Here is a 20,678-nt window from a genome sequence, read left to right as displayed (position 1 = left end):
AAACAAGACCTGGAGCTCAGATCATGAACTCCTTATTGCAAAATTCAGACTTAAATTGAAGAAAGTAGGGAAAGCCACTAGGCAATTCAGATATGACCTAAACCAAATCCCTTATGATTATACAGAAGTGACAAATAGATTCAAGGAATTAGACCTGATAGATAGAGCGCCTGAAGAACTATGGACAGAGGTTTGCAGCATCGTACAGGAGGTGGTGACCAAAACCATCCCAAAGTAAAAGACATGCACAAAGGCGAAATGGCTGTCTGAGGAGGCCTCACAAATAGCGGAGAAAAGAAGAGAAGCAAAAGGCAAAGGAAAAAAGGAAAGATATACTCAACTGAGTGAGAGTTCCAAAGAATAGCAAGGAGAGCTAAGAAAGTCTTCCTCAGCGATCAATGCAAATAAATAGAAGAAAACAGTAGAATAGGAAAGACTAGAGATCTTTTCAAGAAAATTAGAGATACCAAGGGCACATTTCATGCAAAGATTGCACAATAAAGGACAGAAACAGCAAGGACCTGACAGAAACAGCAAGGGCCTAACAGAAACAGAAGAGATTAAGAAGAGGTGGCAAGAATACACAGAAGAACTATACAAAAAAGATCTTAATGACCTGGATAAACACGATGGTGTGATCACTCACCTAGAGCCAGACATCCTGGAGTGTGAAGTCAAGTGGGCCTTAGGAAGCATTACTATGAATAAAGCTAGTGAAGGTGATGGAATTCCAGCTGGGCTATTTCAAATCCTAAAAGATGATGCTGTTAAAGTGCTGCACTCAATATGCCAGCAAATTTGGGAAACTCAGCACTGGCCACAGGACTGAAAAAGGTCAATTTTCATTCCAGTCCCAAAGAAGGACAATACCAAAGAATGTTCAGACTACCTCACAATTGCACTCATTTTACATGCTAGCAAGGTCATGCTCAAAATCCTTCAACCTAGGCTTCAACAATACACAAACCAAGAACTTGCAGATGTACCAGGTGGATTTAGAAAAGACAGAGGAAACAGGGATCAAACTGTCAACATCTGCTGGATCATAGAAAAAGCAAGTAGAAAACCATTTACTTCTGCTTCATTAGCTATCCTAAAGCTTTTGACTGTGCTGATCACAACAAACTGTGGAAAACTCTTAAAGAGATGGGAAAACCAGACCACTTTACCTGTCTCCTGAGAAACTTGTATGTAAGTCAAGAAGCAAAAGTTAGAACCAGACATGAAGAAATGGACTGGTTCAAAATTGGGAAAGGAGTACATCAAGGCTGTATATTGTCACCCTATTTATTTAACTTGTATGCAGAGTATATCATGAGAAGTGCTGGGCTGGATGAAGCACAAGCTGGAATCAAGATTGCCAGGAGAAATATCAATAACCTCAGATATAGAGATGACACCACCCTTTTGGTGGAAAGCAAAGAAGAACTAAAGAGCCTCTTGATGAAAGTGAAAAAGCTAGTTTAAAACTCAACAATTCAAAAAACTAAGATCATGACATCCAATCCATTCACTTCATGGCAAATAGATGGGGAAAAAGTAGAAATAGTGACAGACTTTATTTTCTTGGGCTCCAAAATCACTGCAGGTGGTGACTGCAGACATGAAATTAAAAGATGCTTGCTCTTTGGAAGAAAAGCTGTGACCAACCTAGACAGCATATTAAAAAGCAGAGATATCACTTTGCTGACAAAGGTCTGTCTAGTCAAAGCTATGTTTTTTTTTCCAGTAGTCTCGTACAGATGTGAGAGTTGGACCATGAAGGCTGAGAGCTGAAGAACTGATGCTTTTGAACTGTGGTGTTGGAGAAGACTCTTGAGAGTCCCTTGGATAGCAAGGAGATCAAACCAGTCAATCCTAAAGGAAATCAACCCTGAATATTCATTGGAAGGACTGATGCTGAAGCTGAAGCTCCAATACTTTGGCCACTTGATGCAAAGAGCCAACTCACTGGAAAAGACCTTGATGCTGGGAAAGCCGGAAGGCAGAAGGGGACAATAGAGGATGAGATGGGTGGATGGTATCACTGACTCAATGGACATGAGTTGGAGCAGACTCCGGGAGATAGTGAAAGACAGGGAAGCCTGGCGTCCACGGGGTCACGAAGAGTAGGACGTGACTTAGTGACTGAAGAACAGCAACGGGCATCTTGACCAACATTGGGTGGATTTGTGCTGCCAGCTGGCCTCTGGTTTTACAGAGTCCTACCACCCCAATGCTATTGCTGTCAGCTTTCACAGCTCTGGAATGGTGTCTTCATACAAGAGTCACCTCTGAACTTTTAGTGATGCTGGTGTACCTCTGACCAGTACATTCTCCATGACCTTTGTTCATGGTAAGTCCTCTTGGCTTTCCAGCCATAGCGTATCCAGCAAGCCCACTTCCCTAGCTTTGTGGACCCTGCCTTCACTGTCTGCTGTAGCAATTCTGGAATTTTAACTGCTGAACACGGACGATCACTTTTTCAATGTTTCTAGGAGCTATCCTAACACCCAGTTTTTTACCAACTTCTGGAATCCTTGCTAGGGAGTTAAATTCTGTATCTTGTGAAGCACTTCCAAGTCAAACATACTTCTCTATTCAATCTTATATTCTGGCCCCTTTCTTCAAGAACCCTCAGGATATCCTCCAGCTCCTACAAAATATGAAACAGGGGTGGGAGGGCTAGTGAGGATTATGGGGAGTTATGGCTACAGGCTCAGAGTGTTCTCAGGGGTTTGAGGAGTCAAAACCTATGCAAGGGATCCAACCAGATGTTGCATCTGACGTCTCAGGCTTTCCCAACAGGGGGTCCTGACCTAGCAACAATCTTGGTTGATTGTTTAACTGTCTTTGAGGGTCTGCTAGTCTGTTAAGTCCTTTGTCCTTCCTCTTGCCTCCCACAGTAGGAGATGAGAACGTCTTTGTATAGCAACAAAGAGGCCCTGATTCTACATCTGGCTTTCAATTGCCTGGTACTTGTCCTCAGCCGTTCTTGCTTCTTCTGTAGATATCAATGGCACTTAGCAATAGCCATCCAATCTCATTTCTCTATAGCTCTTTTCTCCTCTCCACATCAATGCCTGATTCATCACAAGTTCATGCCTTCTCCAGTATACCATCCTGATTCACCATGGATGAAACTTTTAAAAATTGCAGGGAAGAGCAGGAAAAAACGTGACTGACTCAAGGGAGAAGACTCCTGTGAAAAGCAGTTGATTAAGGAGCTCATTTGTTACTATTTAAGAGTCCCAAGAACTGTCATCCCTGGAGGGGCAGAAGATAAATTCTCACCAACAATCAGAGAACCCAGCTTGCTGAGGAACCTATAGTTTGTGTGTGTGTGTGTTTTGTAGGAAGAAAATGTTCTTTGATTTTCTTTAAGATGGTTACATTCTGATCAGGCATAGCTTTGGAAAGAAGCTGCTTCCTAGTTCCTGCTAAGAAAGAAATATGTTTTCTCCTTCTAAGGAACAGGGAGAATGTGGGCTCTCCAGCCAGTCAGATCTGCATCTTAATTGCAGGGTCAGTAGTTACTGCAGTGTCCACAGCCAGGCACTATGCACTTTCTCCTCTATAAATGGTGCTAATACTACATGATGTCACTGATGAGAGATGGTCCTTGCCTGTGCTGGGCAGTGAGGGTCAGCAGTGACTACTCTGCCCTTGGGGGACCTAATCTGTTCTCTGTGGAGTAGAATAGAAAGTTCATGGGATGAAGAAGCAGCTAATTATCAGGAAGGGAGCACCAGGATCAAGTTTTCACACAACTTGATTCAACACAGGATGACTGACCAGTTTGTCAGTAAGCAAGTGTTCCTAAGAGGCACAACCTCTGTAGCAATCGATGGGGGGAAAAAAGTCAATTACTTCCTAAATTTGCTCAATAGCTTATCTACTAATAATCTCTAGAAGTTACCTTTCACTTTAACAAATATTTATTAGGCCTCTACTATCGTCTAGGTACTTGACACATTTCAGTAAATATGATTTTGTATGACTTCCCACTGACAAAACACCTTTGGAAAAAGGACGTCTCCCCTCCCCTGATTTGTATTACTGCTAGAACTCCAGACTAGACTAAGATTGGGGCATTGCATGGAAGAAAGTCAGCGTATATCCTCGTGGTCACTGACCATAGCTGGCAGCAGGACACACACCCTACCCAGCAAGTTTTTTGACGAAGGCTGCCAGGGATGTGCTTAAAGATTTCTACAGGATCTGTGGAACTGCAGGCAAAAAAACGTCTGAATTCTAGTTGACAGGAACAATCTTTGACAAACAAGTTTCTAAACTATCTTTGATATTTCATTATCGAAGGGCTACAGAACACTTGATTGACTAAAATTAAAAATGTAAAACACTATAGTGTATGTATACGCCTACAGGCATACAAATGTTGAGCATGTTATTATTATCATCAGATTAGAGAGAGGTGCTGAGGATCCAATGAGTCATATATATCCACAGCTTATCCTGACTTTAATGTGGTAACTGCATGTTATCATATTCTGGTTTAGTCAATAAAATATTTTTCTCTTTTCGAGTATATTTATCCTGGGGTCAGTTAATTTGATAACTTTTTCTAGATAGATAAGAGTAATAATCCAGGAATTCCACAGAAAATTCTACGTTCCCACAGTGTCTGGGTATGGAATAATAACAGGTGTCCAGCTGTTCAGGATTTAACTGAAAAAAGATCGGCTGCATCAATCCCATTGCTTTAGGGTCACACTTCATATATTACCTAAAGAAAAAATGCTATTTTAGATTATTTTTCAATTTAGTAAAAGAGTTAAAAAATGTTCACCCGTGAAGTCTGTTTGCCCTAAACTCTTAACAAGTTAGTAGTCCTAAGAGGAATCATATTCAGGATCCAAGAAACCCAGAGAGAAAAACACACAGTCACACAAACCATTCACCAGTGACAAAGGAGGCAGTAAACTGTTGGAAAACAGTGAAGGCTTGTAATAATGAAAAAAGAACAGTTTTTTTTTAACCAATCACTTATTTTCTTTTAAAAACACATAACCACATTAACTTTTTGCTTTATACAACCATCAAGAAACTATAAAACAGTACCACATTGTGCATTAAACCTACTTTCAAGAAGGGAACGCCACACTTCATAAGAATTCTACCCATGTAAGAAGGAAGAAGGAGACAGTTAACAGCATAGTCACAGATACAACATGAGTCCAAGCAAGCATCAATTCTTCGACATCACCTTTTCCATTTACCAGAGTGGAGGGAGGAAGAAAGAAAGCAAGGGAGAAGAAGCAGGGGAAGAAGCACCCACAGAGGACTAATCACATTCCATGGTTACTTTCGACAACTATAGCTCAGTTTCATAGAATAGTATCACCTGACCAACACAGTGTGGTGGGGTGGGGTGGGGTGAAGGAAACATGAGTAAGAGGGAGAGGGTTCAAAGACAGGTACATTTTACACCCTATTGCCCTCCTAAATACTCTTCACTGATACAAGCTTCTGTGCTAATCTGGAAAACAGTAAGATATTAATCTTCACAATGTGATAAAGCTTAAGAGTTCTGCTCTTTCTGCAAGTGTGAGTGGCTCACAATTTTATAGTTCAAAAGAATAACAATGTCACAATCAGTTACTCCTTCGGGATTCCCCACAATCTTTCTCACTTCCACCATGCTGGTGTTGCAGCATGGACCATCAGGGAATTGTAGGGAGGGACTTCAGAGATAATGATAAAAGGAGAGTGAGATGAAATCCTTGCTCTTTCTTAGAAGTTCACATCTTTCTGGTAGTTAAGTCTTCCCTCTGTTTTGTGGTGGCACAGAGGAAAGGGCATAGGAAGAACTAAGGTGATATGGTGGACGTTTACTCAAGTAACGGGTCTGAAGGTATATAAGATGAGATGGTGTAATTAGCAGACACACTGAATCCAAGGCCAACAGTTGGTTATTTGATTGTCCTCCTTAGGTTGATGGCATAAAACAAAACAAACAAACAAACTGAAGGTGGCTTTGCTTTAGTAATAAAATAAAGGTCTGCTATAAGGAAGCATACTTTAGATGAAAAGCAGTATAATCATTTGCTTCTCTTCAGGGAAACTCATCTTGTCCCTCTGACTTCCTCTTCTGTAGTAAGTGTGTTCAAAGTGTTAGGCCAATGTGATAACCACTATACTCCATAGTAAGCAAGCAAATACATTCCGGAAGGTTGTTTTTAAAGGGGCAACTCAATATCACAGTTTTGCCAATTCATATTAGAAAGGCATGATGAACCATTCCAATCAGCAGGCTCCTCTCAATTCCCAGGCAAACTTCTCATATCATTTAAATTAAGCTCCGAACTTCTTTGAAGTCTTCATATTTGGTGAGTGGTGTGGCTTAACACTGGGTAATACTGGTTTATAGCGTTTATCAGCACAAATTTCTTACCATCTAATATAATAAACTCTAGACCACATTATGACTGTGCTGACATTGCATAGACTGAAAATATAATGCAGAAAGTTAGCTTTTAAGATTTGCTATCAAGATTGATACCTGAAATGCAGAAACATATGTGTGTTTAAGCAATTTGTAAAATCTCTTTAACCTTTCCTTGCTTCAGCTAATCATCAAAAGCAAGAAATAAGCCAGATGCATCATAAAAAGGAATGAATTAAGTTCAAAAATTTGATTTCTCTTAACTTTTCCTGAAGTTCTACTAGAACTTTTACTGTCTTAACTTAGTGACATAGATCATATCTATTATTGGCTTTTAAAATTAGATGTGTTAAAAGTTCGGTGATTTTGTAGTTGAGAAAGCCTTAGATTCAATGTAAGTTTTTTCAATCTGAGAAGCCACCTTAATTTTTAAAATTTCAATATGCTGTACAGCTCCTATTTCTTAATAACTAAAAGATTTCATGCAAACTATTACAGAAAATAATCTGAAATTCATTTACCAAATAAAGTGCAATCACATCAGAGAATCCTAAATATTTGAATAAAATAACACCATGGATAGTTATTTTCTAAATTACTTTCCTTAGACTAAAATTTTTTTTCTAGACATTGCTAATAAAATTGCTTTTGGGCATAAAGAACTATTTCCCGAGTAAAGGAAAGTAGTGGAGAAAGAGGGTAGCAAAACAGGCAGGTGTCTACCAGCAGTATAACCACCCAAAGGATGTGGTCAAGCTCACCTACTTTCCTCACTGCCCGGCTTCTGCTGCCAAGGTCCAACTTCCTCTTGCTCTTCTCTGCTACCTCCACAATTACCTTATTTCTCTTCAACTAAATGTCTGTTAATGCCTGTACACTCAATAGACTATTTTCTCCTATTCTTAACTTGCCTTAGTTAAGAAAGCATAAATTGCTTTCTCTAGTTATCATGAATATACTTTGGTCAAACCATGGTAGAAGGATATCATATACCAACAAGTTACTTCTAGCAAAATCTCAAGTTAAAATCTTCAAACTCTCCTGTTGGAATACTGGGATGTCACAGATCTGAGGGGCTGGGCTCTGTTTTCCTTCTCTAAGGGTTCACACATGCTACTGCTGGGGTGATTGGCATTCTCCTCCCACAGCACTGCTTCTGTATCTGAAATGAAGCAGCTTTTTTAAGGAGAAAAAGGGCTGATGCTGAAAAAGAAAGTTGCACACAGGTTTCCGACCTCTTTCCAATCTTAAAAATAACTATTATAACCTAATTAATGACAATTTGTGATCATTTTAATGTCTCTCTGTATAGTATGAAATCCTTAATTAATCCATTTTAAAGGTATAGGCAGCCTTAATTAGAGGTGCACATTTGTGCATGGAAAATAAGCCGCTTTTGTCTTTTACTTTCTCTACACACATCAATGCTTTCCATATTATCACAAAATGAAAAAGAAATTTTATCCTTTTTAAAAAATACTTTTTTCTTTCATTTGGGGGTATTTTAACTGATACCATCAATTGAGTGATTCTCAAATAAAATAAAACTAGACTTCCTAAACCTAAAATCAGATGACGTTTTTCCTTTGGTTAGTGCTGCTCCTTTAAAATAACTCTGTGATATTCATTTCCTAGGAGTTCTATTGAGAGTTTCAGTGTACAAGACGCTCCAGTAAAATTTTAGGTAGGACACAGCATTCACAACTAGAGCATATAAAAGTTAGGTGAGAAAAATGCACATTGCCTTTTCTGGAGGAAAAAATTATATATTCTGTCTTCCAAACTGTTTCCTCTTGATGAGGAAAAGCCTTCTTTTCTCTTTAGAGCTTCAGGAGGAACATAAAGCTGTTGTGTTTAAAAACATGTTTAAGCATCTGTCAAAGTAAGCTGAAAGTTACCTAAGCCCTACCATTCCTGAACAAACTATTCTGATAGGACCAACAGCAGAAAAAGAATATATTCAAACAATGCATTATCTATGAAAAAGTAATACTGATCAGGGTCAAGAATCGTAATAGTTGAAAAACGACCAAACTGGTCATAGGATACACTAAAGTAAAAACACTGGGGAATTAAAATACCAGAAGTCAACTGTAAGATTTTAAGTGTGTCATTATATAGGTTTACTAACAGAGAATGAAGTTGACAAGTCAAATTGCTCTGGATACACATTAGTACCATCAGTTTTATTTGTACAAGAAATGACTGGTCCACTGGACTTTTCTATATAACTCAGTAATAATGACTGCTCCTTCTGGACAGACCAGTGATATTTCCCCCATAGTTTTAACGTACAAAACCAGAGTAGTTAGAAAAAAAATCCCAAGTATAAATAATGCAACCTTTAATCTATTAAGGGTCACTAAATTGTTACCACTGATTATTAGAAATTATCCATTTTATTTAAACAAACAAAAAAAAATTAAATTTCTCTTCTTCAGTTTTGGGCCAAGGAATATGCTTGGCAAAACAAAAAAAGCTGTAAAGGCCACAGAGCTTAGTGATTTTTCAGGGGAAAAAAGTCTCAATTCAGGAAGGGACCAAATTTTGGAAGCTTGACAGAACAAAGACGAAAAAAACTCCTTTAAAAAGAAAATGTTAGTTAATTGGTAGAATTTTGGTAGTAATAGGAATTTTAATTAATCTCCTGGAATTATGACAGGGATGAGTGAAGACTTGTGATGCATGGAATAAGAGCTAATAACAAAAGGATATACTAAGGGGCAGTAATCATATGCTTTTATTACTAAGTAAATGATAATGCTAAATTTAATGCCAATCACATTCAAGGGAGAAAAATCCTTTAGGGTTTTTGGGCTTATCTGATGACTTGGGAAATAGGAAAGGAATTAGACAAAAGTGAAAATGAGCATTGTGTACAGACCATTATAGTCTGAAATTTCTAAGAAATACGCTTTTTGTGTATAACCAAGTTTAGGCCCCCCCCGATTTTGGCAGTTTTTCTGTCATAGGAGGGCATGAAATCTAATGTTCATCCTTTAAAACTGCTGGGAGACATGGCTGCCAATCTGTTTCATCACTGTCAAGTGAGAGAGGAAGGGCAACTTGTTCTATGCTCTCAAAAGCATGGTTTCCCCAAGACAGACTTTTAATTTGATCGACTTCTGGCTAAAGTAAGTGGGCCCAGAAGAAAGACTATCCAATGAGGGTGTAGAGAGTCTATGAAATAGCTGTGCCTTCTAATCCCAAGTTGGTAAAGGCTGTACTTCAATTACCCTACATGTTGAAGCTTAATAAGGCGTAACTTCAGTTACGGCTGGAATATGGGCAAATGTATTCCACATCTGTTCCTTAAAAAAATGTATCAGGCCTCTTCAATAAATTTCAGCTGGTTGTATGGGCGTGTTGTGAAGGCTTTGTTGCAGGAGACACGCTCAGGATTCTGAAGCAGCAGCAACTCAAAACATCAGTAATAAAACTTTGGCTTAAAATTAAAAAGAAAGGAAGAAAAAGTCAAACAGGTGCAAGTCGTCTCATGAAAGAGGTATTGTGGACTAAACCCTCAAATGCTGTTCAACATTAGTTTCCCCTGTCTTCACTGTTACCACCTTCATTGTACAGGAGTTATATCATTCTTTTATGGTTAAGTTTCATAAATAATGAGAAAACCATATGTAACAAATACATCATATTTCCCACCCACCCAGCAACCCTCCCCAAAATAAGAAAAGTTACATCAAATTAAAAAGTAGCTTCGTGAATGAAGGTACTGCTCTAAGTTGCACTTTCCCTGCAAGTGCGGCCAGTGCTTTTGCGCTGGGTATGAAGGAAAGGAAAAAATTCTCCACATAAACTGACAAAAAATTTAAAAATCAATGTCCGGTTTCAACCAGTCAAAACCGGGCCAAGCGGAAGCCGAGGTATCTCGGTACCGTCCCATCAGAGGGTCCTTGCAATGCCTGTTCTTCATCCTGGTAGGTATCTGTGTCCTTGTGATTGTAAACAATCCAGAAGATACTGTGTTTTTGTTCCTTAAAATGTCCTCTGATTGGCAAAATGAAGTAAATATTTGTTTTAAAAATAGAAAATGAAAATTAAACGAGAAGAAAAGAAAAGAAACACAGTGAGCTTGTTTGGAGTCCATAGGATCCGATCTGGAAGAGCTCGGAAAACGTGTTATATGTCTTCTGTTTTCGGCTGGAAAGGTACTAGAGGTTGCGTTGGTCGAGGAAAGAATTGTAGAGTAGGAAAACCAAGGATGTTAATCTAGACTTCAGAGGATTCAAGTGTTAGCTTCATCATCTGTGTCTTCTATCAATACCTTAGTGTCACGAGCCTTGGATCTAGTGGTAATGAACGGAAAGAAAAAATACTTAGTCCATTACTAAAATACAAACACGTCCAAAGTATTAGGTACATTTTCAATCTTACTACCGTTAAAAATACATAATAACCAGTCATGGACACTATGTACTACACCAGATAGACTGCTCCTAGAGCTTTGTATTCAATTTCAGATATTACTGGAAAAACACTAAGAAACTAGGTTGTAACCAGAGGAAGGAAGCAACAATGGTAGGTCATGTGTAATGTGCAATGGAGGGGTTTGGATTTTATGATGTATTTTTTTAACCTCTCCAAGATACCAATTTTCATCTCTGTAAAGCAGGAATAATGATACCTTTTTACATAATACTGCTTTCACTTCATGGAGACAGTATGAATATCAAGTGAGAGAACAGATATAAAAAGCATCAGTAAAGCATTAAACATTAATGCTTTACTGTTAAACGAAGAATTAAGATGAGGATGACAGAAAAATCATTTGAGGAACACATGAAAAACTAGGAGAGTTGGCCAGCAGATTACGACTAAAGGAGAGACATGACAGTTGTCTTCAAACAGTTGATGAAGTATACACAGAAGAGGGGATTCCCTGGTGGCTCAGACGGTAAAGAATCTGCCTGCAATGCGGGAGACCTGGGTTCAATCCCTGGGTTGGGAAGATCCACTGGAAGAGGGCATGGCAACTCACTCTAGTATTCTTGCTTGGAGAATCCCCATGGACAGAGGAGCCTGGTGGGCTACAGTCTATGGGGTCACAAAGAGTCGGACATGACTGAGTGACTATGCACAGCACACATAAGAGAGAATACTAAGTCATGTTAGAAAGCCCAACCAGGATCAACTGGTTGAAGTTATACTGAAGCATATTTCAACAAAAGCTATCTACCACAGTAACTAGCCAACAATAAAACCAGGTGCCTTGTATGGTTATAAACTTCACTGTCACTGATGACTGTCAATCAAAATAAGATAATCAACTATTCAGGATTCCATAAATGAGATTCTTGCACAGGATGAAAAATGGAGTATTAGATAACATCAAAATATTCTGCAACTCATGAGCTCCATGAGGTAAAGTAGGTATTATTATTACTCAACAGAGGTAGAAATAGACATTAAAAATGTTAAGGATGTGTTATATGGTTGCAAGAGTCTCAAAGTTAGCATTCAGTCTCAGATCTTATTTTAGATTCGCTGCTCTCTTCCTTTGCACAAAAGCTGCTCCATTGTTCTAAATGTCTTCCCCTGGAGGCAGTCTAATAAACTGGTGTTTTTCCACTGAACATCTGAAGCTGAACATAAAGATCTACTGCTTCCTTGTTTTTGAAGCAGAAAGAGTGTATGTCTGGATTGCCCTCTGCTGGTGACTGGCGAGGATTCGACTTTCAAATTTAGGAGCTCAGTGGGATGACCACCCATTGCACTGTCTTCCAGTCCTTTGTGGACCTCACCTTGCTAACTCTACCAGCCTCCACATGCCCTCCTCTTGCTTCTTCAAACTCTGCTTCCTGCTCTATGTAACAGCATCCTGCTTTGTTTTGACGTTCTTCCTACTGACCTCCCTGACCATTCCTTTCCTACCCCGTTTGTTTGTTCTTTTTTTTTTCTCTTGCTTGTGCTTGTTCTCCAAGACAGTTCCTTGCTCTGCTTTTCTCTACAATCTCTTCTTCAGAGAACTTACAAATTCTATCTGAAGCTCAGGCAATTTCTCCTCTGCTCCCTGTGGGTTATTACCATCTCTAATTTTTTTTTTTAAACTTCCTTTAAAATGTTTCCTTGTTTCTTTTTTGGCCTACTGTAAGCGCCCTAGTCCAAGTCTTTAACATTCCATACTTAAGAATACTGCAATGGTCTTTCAGTTGATCCGGCCTTCAGTTTTCCCTTTCCCAATATATGTTGCACAGTGCCACTGAAAGTTATGAATGTATTACTTTCATAACATTCTATGAAAAAATTCTCTGTGACTTCCTCCTGCCTACAAGATAAAGCTTTCAGCCTTTTACAATCATACTTCATTCAGCTAAATTTTGTTACTATTTGTTACAAGCTCTAGTCACATGGCTTTTCTTTCCATTCCTCATTTCCACCTTTATGTCTTTACTATGCCTCTAGCTTATCCAAACACTCCCTTATCCTTCAGAAAACTGCCCTGTCCCCTCTTTTATTCCAATCCTTTGTGATATCTACTGTTTCTAAATTTCAAATGTGGCCACATAAACCCTACACTTAGAGGGTACAGCTATCCTCCAAACAACTTTTAGGAATATACAAAGTCAATGACCGATAAAAATATTGCTGTAGGTATTTACTAAGAAAGTAAAAATAATAATAGTTTATACTTATTGAGCTCTTTCTGTGAGGAAACTGGTGTAAATTCCAAGTCATAACAAACAATCTACCTAGCCACCCTCTGAACAGGGACCATACTAATCCCAATTTCGAGATGAGCAATAATATAGAGAAACTAAGTGATTTGGCCAAGATGACACAGATGTCAAGTGGCAGAACCAGGGTTCTTAAAATTTACAACTTGAAAATGATTTTTATACAAGATATACTTAAGAGTCAAATAAAATATTCTCCAATAAGTTTTTCCCAGTGTACTTTTAATGCCAAATCAGTAGGTATTAATTAATACATTAATTAACATACTAATAATATTTTACACTATGTGTCCATTAAGACATTCTATACATAGGTTGTGAAAAATGGCTGAACACCAGCAATTTCATCAGGTTCAACATGACTGTTTCTTAACTTAAATGTTGTTGTTTAGTCGCTAAGTCAGGTGCAGACTCTTTTGTGACCCCATGGACTGTAGCTTGCCAGGCTCCTCTGTCCATCAGATTTCTCAAGGCAACAATACTATTTTCTCCTCCAAACTTAGACCTGAAGGGAATTCATCTCACAGAAGTGGCAGCCATACGTACTGAGAAGCGAGGCGAGGCCGGCGCAGGGATATGCTCTGGCTGTACTTCCACGGCCGATTCTTCTGGCGGTTCCGTACCCCATCTTCCTGGTCCATCATCTGCTCTAGGAGCGTCTGATCATCGGCATTCAGAGGGGCCACAGAGATGTCCCGCACAGCACGGAATTCACCACAGTTATTCAGATGTTCGTTCTCCAGGCGGAAGAAGTTCCACACAAATCGCCTTAGCAAAACGGGGTAGGAGTAGGTGAGTTACTTATAAAAGGCGAATATACTACTGCTATCACCTGTAGACCTCCAAGTACATCAACTTTCCACTCATGGAAATAAACACACACACACAAAAGAATTAAGGACTAGAATATTAGAATAGAAAAAGGTGGTGTGTGTGTTGAGGGGAAGGGGACAAAAATGGAATAGGAAAAGGAAAGGGACTCATGGAACACAGGTTCAGAGTGCTCATTCTTTCACTTTATTGAACAAATATTTATTGAATACCTACAGTATGACAGGAAAAGCCACAGTATGACAGAGACAAAGCCTATGCCTGTATAATTTCTAATAACAGAGACAGATATTAAGCAAATAAACAATTAGTTAACAGTATGTGCTCTGAAGAAAATAAAGCAGGGCAAGGGTACAGAACATGCTTCTTTGAGGAGATGATATCTAGCAATCTGAGTGATGTAAGGAAGCAAGTCAGGTAAAATTCTAAAGAAAAGGGTCCAAGGCAGAGGAAACAGCAAGTACAAAAGGTCCCACGCTGGAGAGGACTTTGGTGTGTTAAAACAACAGCAATGTCAGTGGGGCTGGAATGGAACAGGAAGGTAAAAAGGGCAGGAGATGAAAATAGAGAGGTAGAAAAGGGCCTGATCCACAGCCTTAAAATCTACAGTATAGAGTTTAGACTTACAGTGTGTCAGAAAACAAGGAGTTCTGAGCTGGAGAATAATGTGATTTAAGATCAATCTGCTGCACTGTGAAGAGATCAAAGACAGCTGAAGGGAGATCAATTAGAGATGACAGAGACTTAGATTCAGGTGGGGATAACAGAGGTGATGAGAAGCAGACTGATAGGATTTATTTACGAAGATGAGGCTTATTGGACATGGGATGTGGGTGGTCTCAGGTTTTTGTTTTCAGTGAATGGTGAGACCATTTACTAGAGATCTGAGTTATTTCTATTGCCATTAGGTACCCAAGAGGAAAATTCAGTAGCTAGATGGATATGAGTTTGCAGTTCAAGGGAGAGACTAGGACTATAGACAGCATAAGAACAGAATTTCAAGTCATGGGCTTAGGAATAAGTGGAGGAGAAGAGTAAAGAGGATCAAACCCTAGAGCACACCAACATTTACAATTTGGGAAGAGGAAAAAGAACCAGTAAACAAATCGAGATGGAACAGACCGTGAGACAGAAGAGAGTAGTTTCTGAGAAATCAAATGAAAAGCTTTGCTGAGAGGTAAAGTCAGATAAAAGAACCACTGGATTTAGACAGAGGATAAAGAGGCAATATGATCTAAGAGCACAGATTCTGGGAGACTGTCTAGATTCAGATTAGGGATCTGCTACTTACTAAGTGTAACAGCCTTGGATGATTTACTTAACTTATGCTTCATCAGTAAATGAGATAGTAACAGTACTTACCTGACAAGATTGTTGTAAGGATTCACTAAGTTAGTACATGTAAAGTGCTTGGAACAGTGCCAGGTATGTACAGGATAACACATTAGTGTTTGCTGCTGTTATTAATTTTTAACAAAAGCAATTTAGTTTGAGTACTGGGGAAAAGGACGAGATGAATTAAAGGGAGAATGGGGAAGGAGTCAGAGAGCAGAGATAGCAAGTAAAGTTATCTCTTGAAGAGTTTTGCTGTAAAAGAGAGCACAAAAATGGGTAGTAGTTGCAGAAGAAAAAAGATTCAAAGGATATTTTTTGCTTCTGCTTTAAATGGGTGATATAACATCTGATTCTATTAACCAAATAATTTTTTAAAAAGAAAAACTCAAGAATAAAAAAGTAATTGAGCTACCTCTTTTTTTTTTTTTTTTACTAGAAAAAAAATTAAAGCAGCATACATGAAAGAGAAAAAAGAGAATGGGGGGAGGTGGTGGTGATGGAGAATTTCAATGACATTTCTATTCAGAATTATTTTAAAATCTCCATTGCAATTTCAACTTCAACCCATGGATTATTTATATATATGCTGCTAAATTTCTAAATGTTTGTGAATTTTCAGGTATCTTTTTGTGATTTTATTCTAACACTTGTTAAGACTTCCTTTATACAGCCCAACACATGGTTAATTTTGGTAAATGTTACATGTGCATTTAAAAGCATTTGTATTTAGTAGCTAGGTTGTACGCAATGCTCTACATAGGTCATTTAGGTAAAGTTGGTTAATTGATCACTTGTTTTCTTAAAATTTTATTTATTTTTGTCTGTGCTGGGTCTTCATGTCTGTGTGGGCTTTTCTCTAGTTGTGGTGAGCAGGGGCTACTCTCTAGTTTCGGCGTGCAGACTTCTTGTTGCTGTGGCTTTTCCTGTTGCAGAGCACGGGCTCTAAGGTTCAGAGGCTTCAGTAATTGTGGCATGTGGGCTCAGTAGTTGTGGTCTTCAGGCTCTAGAGCACAGGCTCAATAGTTGTAGGGCACAAGTTTAATTGCTTCGTGGCATATGGCATCTCCCTGGATCAGGGATCGAACTCGTGTCTCCTGCTGCTGCTAAGTCACTTCAATCGTGTCCGACTCTGTGCGACCTCATAGACGGCAGCCCACCAGGCTCCCCCGTCCCTGGGATTCTCCAGGCAAGAACACTGGAGTAGGTTGCCATTTCCGTCTCCAAAGCATCAAAGTGAAAAGTGAAAGTGAAGACGCTCAGTCATGTCTGACTCTTAGCAACCCCATGGATTGCAGCCCACCAGGCTCCTCCGTCCATGGGATTTTCCAGGCAAGAGTACTGGAGTGGGGTGCCATTGCCTTCTCCCCTGCATTGGCAGGTGGAGTCTATACCAACTGAGGCACCAGGGAAGTTGTTACTTGATTACTTGTTTACACTGAGAAAAGTATGCTAACATTTTCCTCTAAAATTATAAATTTATCTACTTTTACTTTCTAGCAATGTCAACTTTCATTTTACTATTTTCAAGCTATGTATTAGGTGCATACAAATTTGAATTGGCTATCACAGATGAATCTCAAAGTCTTTTGGTTTGGCAAATTTCTTAAGTGCAAAATCAGCTTTAGTGTTCTGCTTATCATGGGGTACCTATCTTCACTTAAGAGTTTGGGCTATCATGTCAGATCATTGATGCTTTTAGGAAGATTAAAAAAACATTTTATCTGGCATTTTTATTGTTTCCACTGAGAAGGTGGGCTAAATAACCCAGGTTGCTAAATTGCAAAATATGATTCTCAAAAGATTTTAATTCTAATCTCTGTTCTAAGACTTTTTACCTCCCTGTTTCTACTCACAACCTTTCCATTGGAGCTCAATTATTTTTTTTAATTTAAAAACTTATTAAGTGTAACACACGCTCAGAGAAGTGAACAAGTATGATGGACACAGCATAATGAATTTTAGCAAATTGAACCCCCATTGTGTAATCAGCACACATTTCAAGAAACAGAACATTATTGCACCTTACTCCCCACTCAGGAGAAGGCAATGGCACCCCACTCCAGTACTCTTGCCTGGAAAATCCCATGGACGGAGGAGCCTGATAGGCTGCAGTCCATGGGGTCTCGAAGAGTCCGACACGACTGAGCAACTTCACTTTCACTTTTTACTTTCCTGCACTGAGGAAGGAAATGGCAACCCACTCCAGTGTTCTTGCCTGGAGAATCCCAGGGATGGGGGAGCCTGGTGGGCTGCCGTCTATGGGGTCACACAGAGTCGGACACAACTGAAGCGATTTAGCACTCCCCACTCAAGGAGGTTCTCTTGGTGCCACTTCCACTCACTGTCCCACAAGGGCAAATACTATTTTGACTTCTAATACCATAGATAAATTTAGCCTGCTTTTGAACTTCATAAATTTGAACTCATACAGGGACATACTCTTTTGTGGCTAACTTCTTTTGCTCAATACTTTGCCTTGTGAGATTCATTCATGTTTTTGTATTTAGTCTTTTGCTCATTACTGAATAGATTTGCATGTGTGTAAATATCACAATTTATCTATATGCTCTAGTATTGCTAAGCCCTTGTGTAGTCTCCACTTTGGTCTGCTGCAAATACTATTATTGTGAACATTCTTGTATGTGGATCTTGGTGGCCTTAAGTCAGTATTTCTGTTTGCTATATACCCAAGAGTTCATGCACAGCTTTGGTAGATACTGACAAAGAGTTTTCCAGAGTGTCTATTATACTGGTTTCCTCCTACTTGCAGTGTTTGTAAATTCCAATTGTTCTATATCCTTATCAATACTTGGTGTGTCTGTAGTTTTCATTTTAGCATTTACAGGTGAGCAGCTGTATCTCAAAAGTAGGTTTAAGTTGCATTTCCCTGGTGACTAATCATGTAAAGAACATTTCCATATGTTCATTAGTCATTTGGATATTCAAATGGAGTCCAATTCTTAAAAAAAGCTTCTAAAAAAGTCATCATCAGCATAACTTTGTAAGAATTAATCTCTTAGTCCTTCAGTCAGAATTTTCCAACACTGAGGCAGATAAGAAGTCTGAGAAAAGTTGGAAATTTTAAGCTTTTCAGGTATAAGTTTTTAATAAAATCTAATTTATAAGTACTGAGTAACATTTTAGGTAAAAAAAAAATATCTGATAAACTTTACAGTAGTCTGCTTACCGGAAAACCTCAAGGGGAGCAAAGACAGTAGCAATGATGTCCCCAGAATGAGGCAATGAAGTCATGGAGGTAATTGAGATCTGGATAGTCCAAGCAAAGCGCAGGATCACATCCTCTATGATGGCACTGTAATAGTAGGCCTGAGGGATAATAAGCAATGTGTTTCTTACAAATAAGCATACCTAGCACAGTAAACAAGAGTCACATATCATACTGACAGGCGTGAGTAAAAGAAATAAAGAGTTCCATATTTTAAAAGACTTCACCAATTTAGTTTTTTTTCATATATAGGACAATATTCAAAATGAAGTTTTACTGAATTTCAGTGATCCTTTAACAAACATATTAATACTTCATTCCCATACTGTATACTAGGCTCTCTTCTAGACCCCAGAAATACAAACCAGATGAGATTCTCGAGCTGACTGAGATGACATTCTAAAATGTATGTGATATACCAATGGCTCAATAGTTCAAATTAGAAAATATGAGATTTACTAACTCTGTTATTTGCACTTTTATTCTCAAATTGCCTTACCCTACATTTGAAAAAAGTTTTTCCTTCTTTTTTGATGTCAGAAAATAACACGAAGCTTGGATTTCACTAACAATTAAATTTAAGGGATGTCCCATTTCCACATGGGGAAGACAAGCACTCAACTAATTCTTTCAGTTTTAGCTACACAGTCTTAAGCACACAAACTGCCAACTGACTGGAACTATAATTCACGGATTTTCTATTCATCTCAAGATATCCAGCTCTTTAAAATATGTATTTAAAGGCTACAACATCTTATGGGAACTAGAACTGCTATGTATTAAATCATAGCATTTATTTTATTAAAAGAATGTCAGCAAAGGAACATCAGTCATGTTAGAAGGCTACTAAACAAAAGAAACAGCAGTCCTCTTCTTGTCCTATTCTTTAGGGGCAAACATCTTCAAATCTTGAGCATTATCTTCCACATTTCTAAATAATGTGTGTATATTGCTATATCTTGATTAATCAATTTTAGACATTATTCATTGCTTACTATGATTAATTTTATGAAGATTTTTAAAAACACATTAACTATCTCTCTGTCCCTTCCCCCAGCCATTCAATACATCAATAATGTAATTTTTGGATAAATCCACATGCAGTGAAATCATTATTAGGTGTTTTGATGAAAAGCTGCAATTTTGTATGTCTTTAAGAGCCAATCAAGCCGATCCACAGTTGACTGATGTGGGAGCTGATGTTACCAAAAATTAAAAGTCTTTTGGGAGGAATACACTTAACTTGAGGTCAAGAGATACAAAAAAGTTAAATTTTAATATGGAGATAACATAAATGCTTCCTGGACCTGGGTATGGTGCTCAACAGTATGCACTGTTAATGCCAAGGAACTTAGTTTAAGGTTCATATAGCTGTGTTCTTAATTTTTAAATGAACACCCACTGAACTGCACATATAGCTTCTTCCCTTTTTTAGCACAACAAATTTAACTCCAGTATTTGCCCTTTTAAAGCTGAGAGGGGTATGGTGATCTTCTAGGACATTTTTCTTATATATTTGTAAAGCCTAATGTACAAAAGCATACTATGACCCTAAAAATGGGTCATAAAAATATGTAATAACAAAGCAAGTGGAAGATTCTATTAACTAATTTTATTACATAGAAATAAAAAAGTACTTAAAGGATGAACAGGTTAACATTTATGTAAAGATATAAATAGTTCATCAAAGCAATCATCATAATAAGATAGAAATGCATTACATCTCTCAGTAAGGCAAGAACAGTACAAGGAGCAAAGCCACATGCATTTGGTGAACAAAAGGCCATCTTTTCTTGAACACATGTCTGCTATCTGACTTGTGCTTAATATTACTTTTTAAAATTTTCTTTTCAAATGAGACTTAAAAATCACTGTCAATGAATATCTCCTTTTCTGCCTTCATTTGTTTATATGAAGTTACCCTAACATATCATTCATCATATTCAGTCTATCATTTATTTTCAATCCTCACACTTGAAAACAGCCTTCCCTAAGCACCAGTTACATATTACACAGTCACACACTTTTCGAAGTTCAGTTCTGAAGTATTGATGACATTTTGACATAGTATAAAATATCAGTGGCCCAATTTATACTCTCCTCTGCATACAGAATTTTAGGATTGGGAAAGGATCAAGAGATAATCTAGTGTAACATCCTACCTTACGGAATACACTGCAGTCTGGTTGTCTAAAGTTATGTAGCTCAT

The 20,678-nt window shown here is 38.3% G+C and overlaps 1 protein-coding gene across 1 annotated transcript in view; it reads right to left on the bottom strand.

Moving 5' to 3' along the window:
- Positions 1 to 4,924: 4,924 nt before the first annotated feature.
- The window catches only part of XPR1 (xenotropic and polytropic retrovirus receptor 1), a 208,152-nt gene continuing 192,398 nt past the window's right edge, over positions 4,925 to 20,678 (bottom strand). The window contains exons 13-15 of the mRNA XM_019976614.2: positions 18,431 to 18,570; positions 13,624 to 13,845; positions 4,925 to 10,689 (exon numbers count right to left, since the gene is read on the bottom strand). Coding sequence (XP_019832173.1) covers positions 10,629 to 10,689; positions 13,624 to 13,845; positions 18,431 to 18,570 — 423 coding nt within the window. The 3' untranslated portion in view covers positions 4,925 to 10,628. The remainder of the gene's footprint in view (positions 10,690 to 13,623; positions 13,846 to 18,430; positions 18,571 to 20,678) is intronic.

This window comes from Bos indicus, chromosome 16 (assembly GCF_029378745.1).
Source record: "Bos indicus isolate NIAB-ARS_2022 breed Sahiwal x Tharparkar chromosome 16, NIAB-ARS_B.indTharparkar_mat_pri_1.0, whole genome shotgun sequence".
Classification (NCBI taxonomy): Eukaryota; Metazoa; Chordata; class Mammalia; order Artiodactyla; family Bovidae; genus Bos; species Bos indicus.
The sequence above is the reverse complement of the archived record's forward strand: the minus strand, read 5'-3'. Positions and strand labels throughout refer to the sequence as shown.